Source organism: Hylobates moloch, unplaced genomic scaffold (genome assembly GCF_009828535.3).
Source record: "Hylobates moloch isolate HMO894 unplaced genomic scaffold, HMol_V3 SCAFFOLD_5, whole genome shotgun sequence".
Taxonomy (NCBI): domain Eukaryota; kingdom Metazoa; phylum Chordata; class Mammalia; order Primates; family Hylobatidae; genus Hylobates; species Hylobates moloch.
Window position 1 is genome coordinate 92808690 of NW_026652280.1, and position 20577 is coordinate 92829266.

The 20577-nt window shown below is 42.6% G+C and overlaps 1 protein-coding gene across 15 annotated transcripts in view; it reads right to left on the reverse strand.

Annotated features, from left to right (window-relative positions):
- The window catches only part of PXK (PX domain containing serine/threonine kinase like), a 93217-nt gene that overhangs the window by 15410 nt on the left and 57230 nt on the right, over window positions 1–20577 (reverse strand). For all 15 annotated transcript variants that reach the window (XR_009213593.1, XR_009213592.1, XM_058439089.1 and 12 more), the window contains 11 exons: window positions 20439–20512; window positions 19818–19892; window positions 16236–16340; window positions 15579–15680; window positions 14135–14296; window positions 13612–13729; window positions 11960–12038; window positions 7445–7493; window positions 2326–2403; window positions 1710–1796; window positions 1158–1227 (listed from right to left, as the gene is read on the reverse strand). Coding sequence is in view for 13 of the 15 variants with exons in the window: in XM_058439089.1 (XP_058295072.1) it covers window positions 1158–1227; window positions 1710–1796; window positions 2326–2403; window positions 7445–7493; window positions 11960–12038; window positions 13612–13729; window positions 14135–14296; window positions 15579–15680; window positions 16236–16340; window positions 19818–19892; window positions 20439–20512 (999 nt within the window). In the remaining 2 variants the exon portion in view is untranslated. The remainder of the gene's footprint in view (window positions 1–1157; window positions 1228–1709; window positions 1797–2325; window positions 2404–7444; window positions 7494–11959; window positions 12039–13611; window positions 13730–14134; window positions 14297–15578; window positions 15681–16235; window positions 16341–19817; window positions 19893–20438; window positions 20513–20577) is intronic.

A 20577-nucleotide genomic window follows, 5' to 3' on the forward strand; every position in this document is an offset into this window, starting at 1 on the left:
ATTCTCCTTCTGGAGTTTATGGGCTTTCTCTATTCAGGGCTGCCAATCTCCAGCTCTGGCCACGCCACTTGCATTCTCCAGCTGTGGCTCATGCAGCCCTCTGGGCTGCAGCCTAATCATCTTGTACACTTTTCTCCTCCCGCCCCAGGCAGACATTCTCCTCCCTGACTTCACTGAGAAGACTGAGGCATGACCTGTGAATACCCCCAATTTCCTCCCTTCTAAACATCTCTGCCTCTTCACCTGCCCCCACCAAATCCTACCGCTAGGAAGAGATGCATGGGTTTCCTCAAAGCTGAGACTGATAGCTGGGCTTTGGATGCTAACCCCTTGGCTTTCTACCCACCATGGTGCCCCTGTCAGTCACTGTCTCTTTTGCATCTTCAAATTCCCCCTCTCTGCTCTATCCTTCCTCTGCCTAAAAGTATAAGCAGGTATTCCTCAACCCCAAAATCTCCCCTTCCCATGGCCCTCCAGGGCTAAGCCAAAACTGCTTGGTAACTAGGGTGAAACCTTCCCTTCTCTATGTGGGCTCTACTTCACAGATTCATAAACTAGAAAAACTGGAAGGCCCCCAGGGATTATTCAATCTGGCTCTGATTTCCAAAGATGGGACGTTATGGCCCAAAGCCAGCAGAGCTGGGTGAAGGGCAGCTGGGAGTGGCAGCAAGGACTGCCAACTCAGGACAGTGCTCTTTGTACCATCTTGGTTTCTTGCCATCCCCACACACCATCGAGTCCTTTCCTTAATTCACACAGGAGGGCACATCCTCCCACCATATGGGGTCCAGAGCGGCGGGCAGGATTTAAGGTCATTTCTGTTCATGCAGGCTCTACTAAAAAACAGGAGGCCTTACATTTTAAGTCAGGTCTGTTTTCTTTCCATGACTAATGCTCCTGTGTCTTTAGTTGATCAAGTGCTGCCATCAGTGAAGAAGGTTACCCAATTACCTCAGAATTCTCTTCTAGCATTTGAGTGCTGTAAGCCTATGAATGCTGTTGCAATCTTTCATTAGAGACAGAGTTATTTTGTTCTCTGTAGTCATTACTACATTGCCCAGTTTCTGGTCAGCAGAACTCAAGACCTCTTGACCAACTAGAGACTCCTGATCCTGATCTCTGGGTCCTGGGCCCCATTACCATCTATAACCAGTTACCTGAATTATTGGAGTTGCTGTACTTCGCTGAATGCTCTTCACTGTTTTCAAGAGCAGATCGTTTTGACTTCTTTAAGAATAAAAGAAAAGGGGGAGGAAGGGAGAGGAAAGCAAAGAATAAACACAGTGAAGCTGGGAGTTAGAATAAAAATATTTTCCAGGCATACCATTAAACTAGCTACAGACAAGGTAATATTCAGTCCCATAACTTAATACAGTGAAGAAGTCACAGCCAAAACTAAAGGGGGAAATAAAACAAAAAATGCTGACTTTACTATCTCAGGCCAATCGTTTCCTCCAATTACATTATGCCATAATCTGCCCAGCAAGCTGGGAAACTACATGGGCCATTTCTCTGCTGATTATCATATGGCTCTTTTTTTTTTTTTTTTTTTTTCCAAAAAAAGCTGCACCCCAGTCATCTGGAAATAGTCTTAGCTTTCAAGGAGATATAGCACAGCATCTGTCATTAAATGGGCACCATTAACCTAGAACTTTCTTCACATGTACTCAAGAACTCATAGAGGGAATGCAGAGAGACACCAGGCTTACCTTTCGAGCTAAAATCTTTCTTTTTTTTCTTTCCTCCTCAGATCCATGGTGGGACTGAGCTCTTGTCAGTCTTCGATGCTGGTGAATCTTTAAGAGACCATAAGATGTAAGCATATCCCACATAAGGCAGCTTCCTAATGAAAATCTTCTCCAACATGTTTTGGCAAACCACATTTTATTGGGATAAAAAAAATCTTTCCTTGCTCAGGCTGTCTACTTCCTGGCTCGGGTCTGGATGCCAGGTAGAGGAGTATGCCAGAGGAAGAGGACCTTTCTCATGCTCCTAATGCCTTCCTGCCTTTCCCTCTTTTACAGAAGAAGAATGTGGTGAGACAGCATGGACAATGCATGCCCCCAACTACCACCAGCCGGCATGCTCTGATCAGAAACCCAGACTGCCCTTCCTGGACGTGTTTGTTTCCCACATAGACTAAGCAGGACTGAGGGCAGGACTGTCAAGTATTCAGCTCTGCGGGGCAGCATTTAGCCTAAAGGCTGGCTGAGAGTAAGTATGCTTAAAATATTTGCGGAGTGAACGGTCAAATGTCAATCACTATAAAAACCACGGCAGAAGATGGGGACACTAAAAGGCAAAGAGGAACTGTTATCAATTTACCTGTTTCTGTTCTTCAATTAGTCTCTTCTCTATACATTCTTTGGCAATTCTCAATGCCTCTTTTAACTTTGTAGGGATCTAAAAGGAGAGAAAAATACATCATCCATTGAAAAAGGTGGCTGGAGATACTTCCAAGTCCTGGAGTAAATGAAGGAGCAGGTGGTTATCAAGAGTCATTTCGGCCGGACACGGTGGCTCACGCCTGTAATCCCAGCACTTTGAGAGGCCAAGGCGAGCGGATCACGAGGTCAGGAGATGGAGACCATCCTGGCTAACACGGTGAAACCCTGTCTCTACTAAAAATACAAAAAATTAGGCAGGCGTGGTGGTGGGCGCCTGTAGACCCAGCTACTCAGGAGGCTGAGGCAGGAGAATGGCGTGAACCCGGGTGGTGGAGCTTGCAGTGAGCCGAGATCGCGCCACTGCACTCCAGCCTGGGTGACAGAGTGAGACTCTGTCTCAAAAAAAAAAAAAAAAGTCATTTGGAATAAAATCAGTTAAAGCTGTCCATTCAAATCCTACTCCAGCCACTTACGGTATCCCTAACACACTCACTTCTCTAGCATTTTTTAGCAATGAACACATAAACTAAAACATAAATGAAAAATGAACACGATATGTTTCAAGTAATTCAAGTAATTCTCAAGGGCTGTAAATTGCCAAAACAATCTGAAAAAGAAAAACAAAGTTGAGGGCCTCACATTTCCTGATTTTGAAACCTATTACGTAGCTATAGTAATTAAAACAGTGTGGTACTGACATGCAGGCAGATACATAGACCAATGGAAAAGAAGAGAGAGCCCAGAAATAGATGCTTGCGGATATGGTCAAATAATCTTTGACAAGGGTTCCAAGAACATACAATGGGGGAAAGGACAGTATATTCAATAACGGTGCTGGGAAAATTGGATATCCACATACAAAAGAATGAAGTTGGACCCTTACCTTACACCATAAATAAAAATTAACTCAAAATGGATTCAAAACCTAAACGTAAGACCTAAAACTATAAAACTCCTAAAAGAAAAGACACAGGGGAAAAGCTTCATGACACTGGATTTGGCAGTGATTTCTTGGATATGACACCAAAAGCACAGGCAATAAAAGAAAAAAAATTAAACTTCATCAAAATTTACAACTTTGGTGCAGCCGGGCATGGTGGCTCATGCTTGTAATCCCAATACGTTGGAAGGCTGAGGTGGGTGGATCACTTGAGGTCAGAAGTTCAAGACCAGCCTGGCCAACATGGCAAAACCCTGTCTCTACTAAAGATACAAAAATTAGCCAGGTGTGGTGGTGCAGGCCTGTAGTCTACTTGGGAGGCTGAGACAGGAAAATCGCTTGAACCTGGGATGGCAGAGGTTGCAGTGAGCTGAGATTGTGCTGCTGCACTCCAGCCTAAGCAACAGAGCGAGACCCTGTCTCCAAAAGAAAAAAAAGAAAAATAAATAAATAAATAAAACATTGGTGCAACAAAGAACAACGGAGTAAAAAGACAACTCAAGGAATGGGACATAATATTTGCAAATCATAGGTCTGATAAGGGGTTAACATCCAGAATATACAAAGGAACTCCAACAACTCAACAACAAAATATAAGTAACCCAATTAAAAAGAGGCAAAAGACATAGACATTTCTCTAAAGAAAATATACAAATGGCCAAAAAACATATGAAAAGACACTCAACGTCTTCAGTCATTAGAGAAATGTAAATCAAAACCACAATGAGACATCACCTCACACCCATTAGGATAGCCACTATTAAAATAATAAAACAAGTGTTAGTGAGAATGTGGAGAAACTGAAACCCTTGTACACTGCTGGTGGAAATGTAGAGTAGTGTACAGCTGCTATGGAAAACAGTATGGAGGTGCCTCAAAAAACTACAAAATGAAACTACCATATGAGGAATTTCACTTCTGGGTATATATCCAAAAGAATCGAAAGCAGGATCTCAAAAAGATATTTGCACACCCATGTTCACTGTAGCATTATTCATGACAGACAAGAGGTAAAAGCAGCCTAAATGTTCATCAACAGATGAATAGATAAAAAAAGTGTGGCATATATATACAATGGAATATTACTCAGCCTTAAAAATAGAAGGAAATCTTGTTACATGCTACGATATAGATGAACCTTGAGGACATTATGCTAAGTGAAATAAATGATTCACAAAAGGATAAATACTTATATAAGGTTTCTAGAGTAGTCAAGATCACAGAAACAAAGTAGAATAGTGATTGCCCAGAGCTGCGGGAAGGGAGAAATGGGGAGTCATTATTCTATGGGTATAGAGTTTCAGGTTGTAAGCTCTAGAGATCTGTTATACAACAATGTGAAGATAGTTAACACCACTAAACTGTACACTTAAAAATGGTTCAGAGAGTAAATTTTATATTGTATTTTTTATCACAATTAAAAATTTAAAAATTAGGTCAGGTACAGTGGCTCACACCTGTAATCCCAGCACTTTGGGAGGCCATTTGGGGCCAAAAGTTCAAGACTAGCCTGGGCAACATAGTGAGACCCTGTCTCTACGAAAAAATTAAAAAATTAGCAGGGTGTGGTGTTATGTGCCTGTTGTCCCAGCTACTGAACAGGCTGAGGCAGGAGGATTACCTGAGCCCAGGAGATTGAGGCTGCACTGAGCCCCGTCATTGCACCACTGCACTTCAGCCTGGCAACAAAAAATCGCCTACTTCAAAAAAAAAAAAATTTAAATTAAAAATTAAAAAAATTGGCCAGGTGCGGTGGCTCACGCCTGTAATCCCAGCACTTTGGGAGGCCGAGGTGGGTGGATCACCTGAGGTCAGGAGTTCGAGACCAGCCTGACCAACATGATGAAACCCCATCTCTACTAAAAATACAAAAATTAGCCAGGTGTGGTGGCACATGCTTGTAATCCCAGCTGCTTGGGAGGCTGAAGCAGGAGAATTGCTTGAACCCAGGAGGCGGAGGTTGCAGTGAGCCGAGATCACGCCATTGTACTCCAGCCCAGGTGACAAGAGCGAGACTCCGTCTCAAAAGAAAAAAAATATTTAAAAAATTATATAAAGCTTATTGGAACACACACAAATTCAACCATTTATTATTTTATAACTTCAGAGATATTTTCTTTGTGAGAGATTTATGTTCTGAATTTTACAAGATTAAACTTTCCCAGCTTTTCCGGTTGGGAGACATTCCTAATCACAGCCCAGTTTGTGTCTGAGCCTATCATTTCTTTCTTTTTTTTTTTTTTTGAGACAGAGTCTCACTCTGTTCCCCAGGCTGGAGTGTACTGGCATGATCTCAGCTCACTGCAACCTCTGCCTCCATCATTTCTCTTTTTTTTTTTTTTTTGAGACAGAGTCTCACTCTGTCACCCAGGCTGGAGTGCAGTGCTGTGATCTCAGTTCACTGCAACCTCTGCCTCCCGGGTCCAAGCAATTCTCCTGCTTCAGCCTCCCGAGTAGCTGGGATTACAGGCACCTGCCACTAAGCCTGGCTAATTTTTGTATTTTTAGTAGAGACGGGGTTTTGCCATGTTGGCCAGGCTGGTCTGGAACTCCTGACCTCAAATGATCCACCTGCCTTAGCCTCCCAAAGTGTTGGGATTACAGGCGTGAGCCACCGCACCTGGGCCATTTCTTAATTTATTAGCATTTTAAACCATGAGGAGTCCGGTCCTGGAAGATAAGACCCCCAGATCATGTTGAACTTTTTGTCTTTATTATTCTGTAAAAATTCCAAATTAAAAAAAAAGCTGTAATTAGGTAATACAGTCACATGGTTTAAAATCCCAAAGGTATAAAAGGGCACATACACACATACACAGTGAAGTCTCCCATCTACTTCCATGGAGGAAACCAATGTTACCAGTCTCCTGTATATCTTTCCAGAAAGTCAGTGTACATACAAGAATTAATGTTGGATTTTAAAATCATACTATCTTTGCTGTATAGGCTCTCTGGCTTAGGGGAAGAGCGAGGTCTAGTACTAATTCCTGAATCCTAGAGGTCGGACTGTCAGGGTTGGAGGAGAATATATTTATTGACAAGGCTGAAGAAATTTCCCAAGATGTTTCAGTGAAGAAGACATTAAATTTAAATGTTTTTTCTCTCCTACTTCAGATCCAAAGAAGCTATTATTGTCAGAATTCCTCTAACTGGCAAAACAGAACAGAGGAAAGTACCTCTCTCACTGATACAATCTTCTAACCCTGCCTTGGTTTTCTTTCTTTTTTTTGTTTTCTAAATTTATTTTCATCCTAATAGTAGTACTTGTTCTTTTGGAATATAGAAAGGAGAGGGAGAATTACCTTTTATCCTCCCACACAAAATCGCACTCACAGTGAGCACTGCCAAGAGCCATGGCCTAAACAAGGAGTTTCCATAGATGACCTCAGTTGTCTAATGACAACAGACATGCATTACTCACCAATTTTACACGAGTACATGCAGACTCAAAGATTAAGTGCTTGCCCATAGGTCAGTAGCTCTCAACTGGGAGTAATTTTGTACACCACCCCCCAGGAGACATTTAGCAATGTCTGGAGACATTTTTGGTTGTCACAGTGCAGGAAAGGGGGCAAGGAGTATTGTTGGCATTTAGTGGTGAGGTTAGGGATGCTGCTTCACATCCTACTGTGCACAGGCAGCCCTCACAACAAAGAATCATCTGGCCCAAAACGTCAAATACCGTGGTTGAAAAACCCTGCTGTAGATAACAGCTAATATTGTAAGAACAAAGTAATATATCATTCTGGTTTTTCGGGTTCCGAAGCCCATTCTCTTTCCATGACACACAACACCACTGCTTCCCAGGAGAAGACCTCCTTCCAGGCTTGTTTCTAGATAGATATGTTGTTTTACACATTATCTTATTTTTTTATACCCAAGCACAAACCTAAATCATTTTCCATATTACTACAATGTCTTTATCAATTTCACTTTTAATTATATTATCAAATAGATGTACCATAAATTATTAAACTAGCCCCTAATTGTAGGACATTTAGATTATTTCCAAATTTTCCCTATTATATATCTTTTCTTTTTTTGGCTAAAAATACAGCTAACTTTCAAAGTCAACTTAGTTATGTCACAAACCAAAAAACGATATAATTGTCTTTACCTTAAACTGTGGTTTTTCAGAAGTGGTTAGTAAAACATCGCTGAATAATCTGTAAAGAAAAGAAACAAACAAAAATCTTTCTTGAACCAGGTGCACTCTCAGACTAGGATTAAAGCAGATTAAGACACCTTTAGCCCATGAGGTCTCCCTTCCCTGCACCACATCCTCCAGCCCCGGGCCCAATCCACCATTCCATGTTCATTAACAAATGCAAAGGGCTTTGCAGGTGGCCCAGTGTGACCCCTTTCCCACTGTTACTAGGGTATCTGGGCCAGCTGTGTACTAGAGGGGGTTTCCCCGCTATGGGCAATATTTTTAAGAAATTACTTTTGCGAATGCTAATTTGCAAAAATATCGCAAATAATATATGCAGTAGATATTTCTAAATAGAATAGTTTTCTGCTATTTTTCTTGCCTCAGAAGAGGATAAAATTTATTCTAGAGTTCAGTAACATAAAAATGTTCAAGTAAGTAGAAAGGAATTGTCCTGATTGGAATCTAACAGGAAAGTAATTTTCTCCTAAGTATTTCTCATGCTTCATTTTTAAAAGTAGTAGCTTTTGGAGTAAATCAATTCTCTCTTCAAAAATATGTTACTGGCTGGGCGCGGTGGCTCATGTCTTGTAATACCAGCACTTTGTGAGGCTGAGGCAGGTGGATCACTTGAGGTCAGGAGTTTGAGACCAGAGTGGGCAGCATGGTGAAACCCCATCTCTACTAAAAATACAAAAATTAGCCGGCTGTGGTGGTGCATGCCTGTTGTCCCAGCTACTTGGGAGGCTAAGGCAGGAGAATCCCCGGAACCCAGGAGGCAGAGGCTGCAGTAAGCCGAGATTGCACCACTGCACTCCAGCCTGGGCAACAGAGCGAAACTTCATCTAAAAAAAAAAAAAAAAAAAAAGGGATGTTATTGCAAAAAAGTAAACAACACTGGTTCTACTTAGGGGGAGAGGTGGGGAGAGCAGCAGAAATAATAACTATTGCATACTGGGCTTAATAGCTAGGTGATGAAATATGTACAACAAACCCCCCATGATGTATTTAACTATGTAGCAAACTTTCGCATGTACCCCCAAACCTAAAAGTTAAAAATAAAAAAAAAAGATTTAAAAATTACCCATGTGACCAAAAAAAAAAAAAAGTATATTATTAAAAACAATAGCATGGGCTGGGTGCAGTGGCTCACACCTGTAATCTCAGCACTTTGGGAGGCTGAGGCAGGCGGATCACCTGAGGTCAGTTCAAGACCAGCCTGGCCAACATGGTGAAACCTTGTTTCTACTAAAAATACAAAAACTAGCCGGGTGTGGTGGCGTGCACCTGTAGTTCCAGCTACTCGGGAGGCTGAGGCAAGAGGATCACTTGAACCCAGGAGGTGGAGCTTGCAGTGAGCCAAGATCACACCACTGCACTCCAGCCTGGGTGACAGAGGGAGACTCCATCTAAAAAAAAAAAAAAAAAAGAAAAGAAAAGAAAAAAACAATAGCATGAACTGGGTGACCTGGGCACAGTGGCATGCGCCTGTAGTCCCAGCTACTCCAGAGCTAGAGGTGGGAGGACCCTCTGAGCTCAGGAGTTTAAGACCAGCCTGCGTAACACAGCAAGACTCTCAAAAAGAAGGAGGGGGGAGAGGGAGGCGGAGGGGGAGAGGGAGGCAGAGGGGGAGAGGGAGGCGGAGGGGGAGGGAAAGAAAAGAAGAGAGGAGAGGAGAGGAGAGGAGAGGAGAGGAGAGGAGGAGGGAAAGAGGGAAAACAATAACATGAACAACTCTGAACTGCTGGGTAAAACAGGTCAAAGAATAGAAATGGTTGCTTGGGTAGCACCGAAACAGCTATAAGTAAGTCTTTCTTTGAATATGCCTCCTGCCCCTCCCCTACTTTTTAAAGAGATGGAGTCTTGTTATGTTGTCCAGACTGCCCTGGAAGTCCTGGGCGCAATCAATCCTCCCATCTTGGCCTCCTGAGTAGCTGAAACTACAGGCATGTGCCAGTATGCCTGGCTGAGTATCCTGCGCCCCCACTTTGTTTTATTTTTTTGAGATGGAGTCTCGCTCTGTCATCCAGGCTGGAGTGTAGTGGCGCGCTCCAGTGCAAGCTCTGCCTCCCGGGTAGCTGGGACTACAGATGCCCGCCACCACGCTCGGCTAATTTTTTGCATTTTTAGTAGAGACGGGGTTTCACCGCGTTAGCCAGGATGGTCTCGATCTCCTGACCTCATGATCCACCTGCCTTGGCCTCCTAAAGTGCTGGGATTACAGGCATAAGCCACCACGCCTGCTCCTCACTTTGTTTTATTTCTGAGACAGGTTCTCACTCTGTCATCTAGGCTGGAGTGCAGTGGCGAGTTCACAGCTCACTGCAACCTCAAATTCTTAGGCTCAAGCGATTCTACCACCTCAGCCTTCCAAGTAGCTGGGATTATTACAAGGTGCACACCAACACACCTAGCTAATTTTGTTGTTGTTGTATTTTTTGTAGAGATGGGGTTTTGCCATGTTAGCCAGGCTGGTCTTGAACTCCTGAGCTCAAGTGATCCGCCTGCCTCAGCCTCCCAAACTGCTGGGATTATAGGTGTGAGCCACTGTGCCCAGCTATATTACTCTTTTTTAAAGACTGGAACTTCATCACAAGTAGAAAAGACAGGATTAGCTTTCCCCACAGGGCTCCTCAGGGCCCCGTCTGTCCCTCAGCCATACATCTCTTTACTTCCAGAAGACACATTTTAATTGAACATGGTTTACGCCTGTCCAGGAGCTCTTCTCATGGCTGAAGCCCACATGGTAGAAAGACTTAGGTGAAGAAAAAAATATTTGGATTCACTTAAGGACTAGAAGACTGAGAGAAAGATGTAAGAGCTTTGGAATGGGGAGTGTAAATGCAAACTCAAGTAAATCAACCTGTATACAGGCAATTTCCTAAGTACAAGCGCATTTTGCTAGAAAAGTTTGTGTGAAAGTTGTTTTCCAAACTGGGTCTGTCTTTCCATATTCACATTGTTTGTTTTGTTTTGAGATGGAGTCTTGCTCTGTCGCCCAGGCTGGAATGCAGTGGTGAGATCTTGGCTCACTGCAACCTCTGCCTCCCCAGTTCAAGTGATTCTTCTGCCTCAGCCTCCTGAGTAGCTGGGATTACAGGAGTGTGCCACCACGCCCAGCTAATTTTTTATATTTTCTTAGTAGAGACAGGGTTTCACCACACGTTGGCCAGGATGGTCTGGAACTCCTGACCTCAAGTGATCCACCCGCCTCAGCCTCCCAAAGTGCTGGGATTATAGGCATGAGCCACTGCCCGGCCCACATTATTACATTATTATTAATGGTTGCTGGTTTGGCGACAGACGCTTCAGTGTGTGTGGAACAGCAGAATGTCACATCCACGGGGCAGGGGCTTGGTTTCCTCTTTTCATTATAGTGCCTAGGACAGCAGCTGGCCTCCAGAAGGCCCTCTCTAAACACTTGTGGAAAGAAAGAACCAGGAACCTGAAGTTATCTCTACCTTCTCTGAACTCTGCCTGCATGCCCTTCAAGTCGTCCCCTGCCTTGTTTCCCCATATTATTGTTTTCAGAGTATATCTGTTATACGATAAGCTGGTGCAGACAAAGCACCAGATACACTGCATGGTGTGTGATATTCAAAAAAGATCAGCTGATTCAGTAGTAAGTATAACTAACACTTAATGAGCACATATTAAGTGCCAGGTCCCTACTAGGAATCACCTCATTAAATCCTCCCAACTACCTTCTGAGGTGGGAACTTATTATCATTCCCATTTCACAGTTCACAAAACTCTACTTCCAGAGGTTAGGAAACTGTCTAAGGTCACCCAGGTAGAAGTGGTGAAGCTGGAATCCACCTCCAGGTCTGTCTGACCCCAGGCACACCCTTCTTAACCACTCTGCTGCCTTTCCATGAAAGAACAGAAAATGCAGCTGAAGGGAAGGCCCCACAGCACTATTTCAGCTGCCCTGGTTATCTATTCATAACCCAGTTCCAGAGAAAATGTCTTCTGAGCTCCAAGACCCTAGAACAGTGCCTAGTACATGCTAGAGTTTAATAAATAGTACCCAGTGAGTAAATTCACAAGCAAAAGCATGGGTGCTCAGAAACACGTTGCCCTCTTCCTGGAGCCAACTGGTTTGCTGGGGGCCAACTGGTTTGCTGATGCAGGGTCAGAAAGGAGCCACTTGAGAGGGCCCTCCTTCAGTATTTCCTAAGCTGGGGGCTGCGACACGTACACACACTTAATGCTAATGTACGTACACACAATGCTAACGTTGAGTGAGGAGATACATATGAAAATGACACAGATGTTAAAGGATAGCCATCAGACCAGGAGAGCAGAGAGGTCACAAACAAAGGGTGAGGACATCATGCTGCAAGTGCCCATCAGCAAGCAGGCCACGCCAACTCTGCAGGGACCGCAAGAGTCTTTACTACAGTACCAGGTGCTTGGACACAGTGGTCTGGTGTTCAACATAGTTATCAAGATTACAACCAACGCATATGATTGACTTACGGCATCTGTAAGAGCCGGGAGATGGTAGGCATGCCATTTTTACAGGCTTCACAAGACAGCGTAGACTCCAACACGGCCACTTGAAATGAACAGATACACAGTTTAGTTCCACAGAACACGCTGGCAAATCCACTTGCTGATGAAAAGTTTGACACCGCTTTGCAATAACTGTCTGCGGGCTGATCAGGACAGTGTCAAAAATCTTCACACACAGACAGATGGCATACGTGGGGTGGGGGAATGTTGGCAACACTGGCGTTACCGATGACTCAAAAGAAATGGTTTAGAAACTACATGCTGACAGAAAGCTAAATATATTTCAAAGATAATTGGAGGAAGGATTCAAGATATCATTCATAAAAGTGTTTGTTCTCTTGAAAGAGATGTAAACACTACACAGAAGTAAAATTCTGAACTTGAAAGACATTTTGCTGCTTGCCTGCTTTTCATCAAAACCAGCACACAAAATGCCAATTGTTGATATCTCATCATCCAACACCTTGGATGCTATTAACAGGAGCAGCCAGATTTTTTTACCCATACGTCACTGTTCAGTTTCAGCGGTTCAAATTCAACACAATATAGTCCCAGGGCCTGTTCTCTTGAACTGCCTCTTTTAACACAGTAATGCTTGGTGAAGGGTGGACTTGCGTATCTCCAAGGCACAGGGGTCCAAGAGCTACCCTGCCCTCCCCTCTCTCTGCTCCAGCTGTGTGCCAGCCTGGCTGTGGAGGGGATGAAAGGGTCCTGGATGAGTCTGTACCAGTTCCTGCATCCCTCCTTCCTAAAGTTGCTCTCACTTGTCCTCCAGCTCCCCTCAGCCCCCACAGGTAATGCTATAAGAGCTCCTGGATCCAATTTGTCTGGGTGTCTGCATCCCGCCTGCCTGCCCTAGGTCTGGGCCTGCTAGGCTCTTATCTACTAGGCTTCTGGCCTATGGCATTCTTGTTTTGTTTTGTTTTTGTTTGAGGCAGAGTCTTGCTGTGTTGCCCAGGCTGGAGTGCAGTGGCGCAATCTTGGCTCACTGCAACCTCGACCTCCTAAGAGGCAGGTTCAAGCAATTCTCATGCCTCAGCCTCCCAAAAAGCTGGGATTACAGGCATGCACCTCCACGCCCAGCTAATTTTTGTATTTTTAGTAGAGATGGGGTTTCATTATGTTGGCCAGGCTGGTCTCAAACTCCTGACCTCATGTGATCCACCCACCTTGGCCTTCCAAAGTGCTGGGATTATAGGTGTGAGCCACCATGCCTGGCCTCTCTTGTTTCTTACAAGTCTCACTTCAGTCTTGATCTGACGTCTGACACCTGCCTGAGTCCTCAAGACTGGCTTCAAGTTGCCTGGCTCTGGCTTCTGCATCACACTCATGGAGGCCATACTTCTCTCTACATCTTCCTGCTTCCAAAGCTCTAAAGCATTTTACGAAAAGTTCCCAGAAATTTCAGATAGCTTGGCAAATGGACAAGCCACCTGAATTTTCACAGAAGTATATTTAAGTAAACTACTCAAATTTGGTCTACTTTTAAATTGGGTAAGAATTTCTGGCTGTGGAGGACAGCAACTTCCTCTGGATCTTTCCTGGACTCTGGAAAGGGGATGAGTGGCTCTGCATACTACCAGGGCCCAGAAGACCCTTCCCAACCCCATACTGACCCACAGCCATGGACGGGGCAGGAGGGAAGGAGTCCACAGGCACCGAGTCTGGCGGTCGTCCATAAGTCATTTCATACAGTAAGTGGCCAAAGCAGTGGACATCCACACTTTCCAATGTCTGTGGAAGAAAGAGCAGCAGCGTGTTCACCCTTCACTTTGGCTTTGTGGACCCCCCACGCTCCTGCCCCAAGCCTTCTCTGAGAAACAAAGCCCAGGGATAGCCCCACTCCTTACTGGTAATGTAAATGCAACTCCAAAGCCTTTTGTAAAACATCATGAGGTATCCCAAAAGTCTTGGTCCGACCCTCCACAGTTTTCCAATCAGTGAGTCCACCTCTCTCCTTGCCCCACCCACCATTTCAACTCAGCCTCCCAGAGATACAGCAGTGCTCCAAGGGCTGATGGGCAAGGCCTGTCCCAACTATACCTTTCACTACTTGGTGCATATTTCCTACATGGGCAGGTCATGGGGATAATTGACACCTAAAAATGAACCTGCTATTTCATTACTTTAGCAACTTACATTGATTTTCCTGAATTGTGAAAAATAAGATCGGTAGAAGGCAGGCAGGCCCAATAAGGAATTTTCAAGGTCTAGCAGCCGGCAAGTGTCCCCATCCAGCATCACATTGGAGGCGTGAAGATGCCCATAAGGGAATCCTTTGTCATGAAGAAACTTCAGTACCTATCAAAACATATGGGAAAGTTACATTTTCCCCAAACTCATTCAGATATAAGACAAGTTAAACTTTGTTTTTTAGTCAATATGTTTTGAAACAAAACCAAACAGGTCACTGGGAAGATTCCTGAAGAAAAATGCCACCTCTACCCATTTGTTTGGAAAAGGAAGTGAAGCTGAATGCTTTCTAGTTTTGAGGCTGTGAGGTGCAACATCAATTCTTTCTTTCCCCAAAAGAATAGAGAAGCAGGCTGCATATGCTTGGAATTAATAATTCTGATGCCAAAAGTCTCTGCTTTAAGCACTTTCTGATTCCAATAGGCCAGCTATCTTCAGGGCAAAGTCTTGATCCTCCTGCATAGATGAGTGAAGCTATCATATCAGTGCTTCTGCCAGTAATTCAGAAAAAGGGGTTGAACTAGAAAACATCTCTAGTTCAGTCTCTCCTCCAAATATATTTAGCTGTTTATTAATAGGAACACACAACAGGATCCCAGAAAAAGCAGTAAATCTTTTGGCTGCCATGTAAATAATCAGCGGCTTACCCAGTAAGAGAGATGCCTAGATACAGCCCTGCAATGTCCTGGTGAACTAGAGCAGTGATAGCCAAGTGGGGTGCCCAGAACAATTCACTAAGGACTACAAGAAAATATTACAACTTCTCTTCCTAGTTGTTGTTTTTTAAAAATATTATTTTTTTAACTTATAATATACAAAATATATTACTAGTATGCTGTCTCCATCCAAACAAATATAATATATATACACACATACACATATATGTATGTGCATAGTAGTACACACATATAATTTACAGTTAAATAGACATAACATTGGGATATTAAATTGGTTATTACTGATAGGGTTGCATAATCCCAGAAGCTTGGAGAATCCTGATCTAGAGGGTGATGTCGGAAAGGCTTCTCACTGTTGGTTATACTTCTGTAAGGGAGCCATATGGCTATGCATATGACATAACAAAATCAAAAACCTTGGCACGGGGATAAAGAGCAACCAAAGATAATATAAAAGTTGGTATCCACACAGTAAAGTCCTTAAAACTCAGACACTAAATTGCAATAGCTAAAGCTTTAAGAATTTTGTAGACCTAAGTGACTGTTGCCTTAGTCTCAAATATTTACTTGTTGAGGCAAAATATGACAATGTAATCAGTTTATAAGTAATCAGACAACTTAATTGATTTTGGATATTACTTAAGAACTTATCCAGGTGAATAATGCAATTTTGGATGAAATTTGAATGCAACTTAAACAAAAGTACCTCTTACCTCTAATATTTGACGTCCATATGTTTTTATTTGCTGGAGTTCCAGACCCTGAATCTTCTTAGGGTTGCAGTACTTCTTTAGAAATGGGTCTTTTGGTTTTGCCTTTGGAAAAGAACAAAGAACATATAAGAAAGCAGCAGAGGGGCCAATATCTGCACACAGACTCCCTGACCAGGCAGGATTCTACAGACGCTAGGGGCACCAGAGACGGCCAGCTGCAAGATGTGAGTTTTTAAAATACAACAGTCTGTGTTGTTAATAGAAAGAGGCTGACCCAGGTTCCATCCCTTCTCTAGCCCAGTGAAGATGTTTCTGGTCTTGCCCTTAGCAGACCCCAAAGTCTTGCATATTGTTCGAATTCTTCAGTACTGCTTTGTTAAGTGCAAAACACAAACTTAAAAACTGACCTAAGAGAGCAGCTTGCAATGTAATGGACATAATTATTAAATGTTCAACCTTTCCTCACATGGGAAAAGGAATGCTCTTTAACCAAACTAGGTAGAGTTTTTATTGCATGAATAAAAATAAATTCCAAATAAAATCAAAACTAACATCAAATCCTCAGGGCCCAGCCTCTGGAGTCTTAGAGACTAAGTATCAATAACAGGTTCTAAAGGAACTTGAGAATTCCTTATGACCATGAACTTGCACAGGTACCTTGTAGATCAGATCCTTCAACGTTCCCTTTTCGTTAAACATCCTAATTAGCAATGCTGAGGATTCATTAGCTGTGGCAAAGGTAACCCGATAGATGTAAGGGTGCTGTCAAAACAAAAAAGAAATTCACACTGATTTGCGTCAGGAACTAGGTCCTTTTAAATCCAGGATCCGGTTATGCAGAGTCAAGTAGCACTGTGGTGGTTTAGTTGCATATGAATGTAGTGATATTCCCTGAACACATGGCATTTTCAAGTTATTCAGTTACCAGCTAGTTCCTCCTTTTTCAGATGGAGGAAGGGACATAAACTGTAGGAAAAAGGAAAACAGGAAACAGATAATGGATGTGGTAAACTCCACAAATGAAGGGGTCCTCTTTGGTGTGTGCACTCTCATAAGTCAGGCAAAAGTGTGGTAGAAGAGATAAAATGTCTGAGTTTTGAGGATAATAGTGTTAATATCCCATCTCTGTAAATCAGTAAAGAATACAGCCAAATCTCAGAACAGCCAAATGGAGACCAGGATCAATGTGTCTTTGCTCACAGCTTTGCCTAACATTCTGCACTGCTGTTTGGGTGCCAAGCCAAGAAGCATACTGGCCAGAAAACAGGCAAAAGTAGCATCTTCTGGAATCTCAGCCCTTTCCACAGTAGCTGGCATGAATCTTCCTACCCTTCTATAGATTTTTGCAACATAAAGATTGACAGTGTCCTCCTCAGATGGAGAAACTGACATTAAGCAACTGGGGTGGAGAAAAGACAAATTATTTAATGAGTGAAAGGCAAGTGCTCTTTTTCCCTGGAATTCTGGTTACATGAAACAAACTGGGTCCAGACAGGTATTACAATGTTCATTAGCTCAAAGGAGTATCATGAAAATTTAAACCCAGGGGAGCTGAGCTATGGAGGGATTTTGGAGGCTGGCATGCAGCAGGTTGCAGGGTGGAAAGGTGTACCCGGGAAAATACAGTAATTGATCATGAAGTTCTCCTGATCATCACATCAAAATGGTTGCTGCTGACTTTTTAACAGCTTTATTGAGATATAATTCACATGCCATTACTATTCACACATTTAAACTGTACAAGTCAATTATTTTCAGTATATTCAGTTATACAACCATCATACAATCTAATTAATTATAGAACATTTTCAACACCCCAAAAAGAAATACAATGGGTAGAATAAAAATCCTTGAGTACATACTAATATAAATTTTTTTTTTTTTTTTTTGAGACGGAGTCTTGCTCTGTCGCCCAGGCTGGAGTGCAGTGGCGCAATCTCGGCTCACTGCAAGCTCCGCCTCCCGGGTTCACGCCATTCTCCTGCCTCAGCCTCTCTGAGTAGCTGGGACTACAGGCGCCCGCCACCACGCCCGGCTAATTTTTTGTATTTTTAGTAGAGACGGGGTTTCACCGTGGTCTCGATCTCCTGACCTCGTGATCCGCCCGCCTCGGCCTCCCAAAGTGCTGGGATTACAAGCGTGAGCCACCGCGCCCGGCTATAAATTTTTTTAAAAGGGAGAAGAGAAGCTCTTTAGAGTAGAATGCCAACTAATAAGTAAATACAGAAGGAATAATAGAGTTAGAAAATCATATTAAATGCTAAAATGCTAGTGGGCTTGATAAAGAACAGAATATGTAGTCTCACAATATCTCCTTACGCATTGGTTATTAATTATAGGTATTTACCTTAAGAAATTAAGTATGGGTATAATGTTTAGCAAAAATTGTTCACTATGGCTTTTTTCTTTTTTAAAAAATAAGAGCAAAAAGCTGGAGGTGATCTAAATGTCAATAGAAGATTGAGTAAACTAAGGTATAGCCAATGATAATTCTATACAGCCCATAATAATGATGCTATATTTATTGACAACTAAAGATGCTCATGGCACACCATTAATGAAAAAAAAATCAGGTTTTAAAGCACTACATATATAATTTACTTTTTTATCATAAAAATTCTTAAAAAGTAACAACTGAACATTTTGGTTCATACTTCTGGTTGACTAGGATTACCGGTGAATTTTCTTTTTTTTTTTTCTTTTTTTTTTTTTGAGACGGAGCCTGCTCTGTTGCCCAGGCTGGATTGCAGTGGCACGATCTCGGCTTACTGCAAGCTCTGCCTCCCGGGTTCACGCCTTTCTCCTGCCTCAGCCTCCCTAGTAGCTGGGACCACAGGTGCCCAACACCACGCCCGGCTAATTTTTTTCTATTTTTAGTAGAGACAGGGTTTCACCACGTTAGCCAGGATGGTCTCAATCTCCTGACCTCATGATCCGTCCGCCTCAGCCTCCCAAAGTGCTGGGATCACAGGTGTGAGCCACCGCGCTCGGCTTATTTTCTTATTTTTGCTTATCTGCCTTCTGACTTTGCTACCATTACTATGCACCATTTATATGTGCTTCTTTTTTTAAAGAAGCACATCTATTAAAAGAAATTTAGGGCTGGGTGCAGTGGCTCACACCTGTCATCCCAGCACTTTGGGAAGTCAAGGCAGGCAGACCATGAGGTCAGGAGTTCAAGACCAGCCTGGTCAACATGGTGAAACCCCATCTCTACTAAAAATACAAAAATTAGCCGGGTGTGGTGGTGCACACCTGTAATCCCAGCTACTTGGGAGGCTGAGGCAGGAGAATCGCCTGAACCCAGGAGGTGGAGATTGCAGTGAGCCGAGATCGCACCACTGCATTCCAGCCTGGGTGACAGAGAAAGACTCCATCTTGAAAACAACTTGAAAACAAAAAAAAAGAAAAAAAAAAAAAGAAATTTAGGACTAGGTCCTGACAGCCTGTGTCACACAACCAATCAAGCTCTAAGACTAAAGTGTCTTTTTGGCCTCACATTGCACCTCATTAATAGCTTGGTTTTGCTAGCTTGACAAGACACTATACGGCCAAAAACAAACTTGCCAAACCAAGTGCACAAGTCAGCGTTAATTGTGTTCAGTTCGCTAGTGAATTATTCCAGGGAACTACATCTTCATGCAGACAAGATAAAGAATGTCAATGTTAACTCAATTTCCTGGCCAGATTAGTCTTTGCTGAAGACATTCTGCACATATTTTGAAATATATCAGTGTGGTTCTTTGCACTGAAGGCCCTGGATTAGAGCTGTGTAGTGGCGTAAATAATATCATGTATTCCTAAAGGTCATCTGGGTAGCCTGTAAGGGTAGTTAACTCAGATAGAAAAATGTCTATTTTGCCTTGTCTTCACTCAGCTTATCTAAATCCTCATTAGTTCTGTTTTCTCAGGCTGGAAAGAGTCTCTTTCCGTTCCACTGATAGAAACACCTTCACCAAGAACAAGAGGCTGGGAGAAGTGGCTGCTTCCCTACTCTCATCTTTGTTTAAAATTCAAAGTCTATATTTAAATTACTATGTTTCATGGGTTGTGCAGATGTCATGAATGCCATTTCAAATAGCCTATGATCTAAGAGATTAGCCCTACACAATTTCAGTCTGAACTGAAATCCACTGTATCTCCCCATTCTCTTTTCCAGCTTTTCTGTCCATGTTCACCCAGAAAAAATACTGTGACTCTGTCATCAGCACTGAGAATAAAAGAAAGACATATACTCACCAAACAAGAAGGCAGAAGTTTGATTAGACACTGAAAATCTTTATCTGACAAATACTTGTCCGGGCCAAGGTCAGCCTGAAAACATGGAAGGGAATATCAGGGTACTGCTTTGGTCACCAAAAGAAAAATTCCTTGTCTTTCCCTTTAATTTTATTATCCAAAATATGACTGGAAACCAAAGATGAAAACAACACTAAGTCTGGCTGCCTCAAGACCTTTCTGGAAAAGCAGTGTGTAAAAATACCAGACTTAACTGTAATCTTATCTAATTCCATTAACCAAATGTATCACTAAAACTCTCAAAGTCAGAGATAAAGTAATGCCCAAGTGTTTTTTTTTGGAAGTAAACTCCAAAACTATAAACCCTAAGAGATTCCAGAGAGTTATTTTAAGCTGTTCTTATTTCTTTCCAAATGTTTACTAGTTGACCAAATATAATTGCATTTATATAACCAAATGCACAGGAAAATGACTCAAAATGACTTTTCTTTGACATGGACCAAGGAAACCTTTACATCATCACTTAAGAGCACAGTACAATTTTGTAATTCTCTTGTCAAATCTGCTTTCATTAACCCATCTAAAGTCACTGAAGGAGACCGAAGCAAAAAGCTAGCTTACCCAGCTTAACACTAGCCGTTCCTTTGGCTGATTTTTAATCTTCATCAAGAAATATTTCTTCCTTATTCTCCAACCTGCCATAAAAGCAAAAATGTGCTTAGAGCTGCACAATTTTTGCAACAATTGATATGTTTCACTG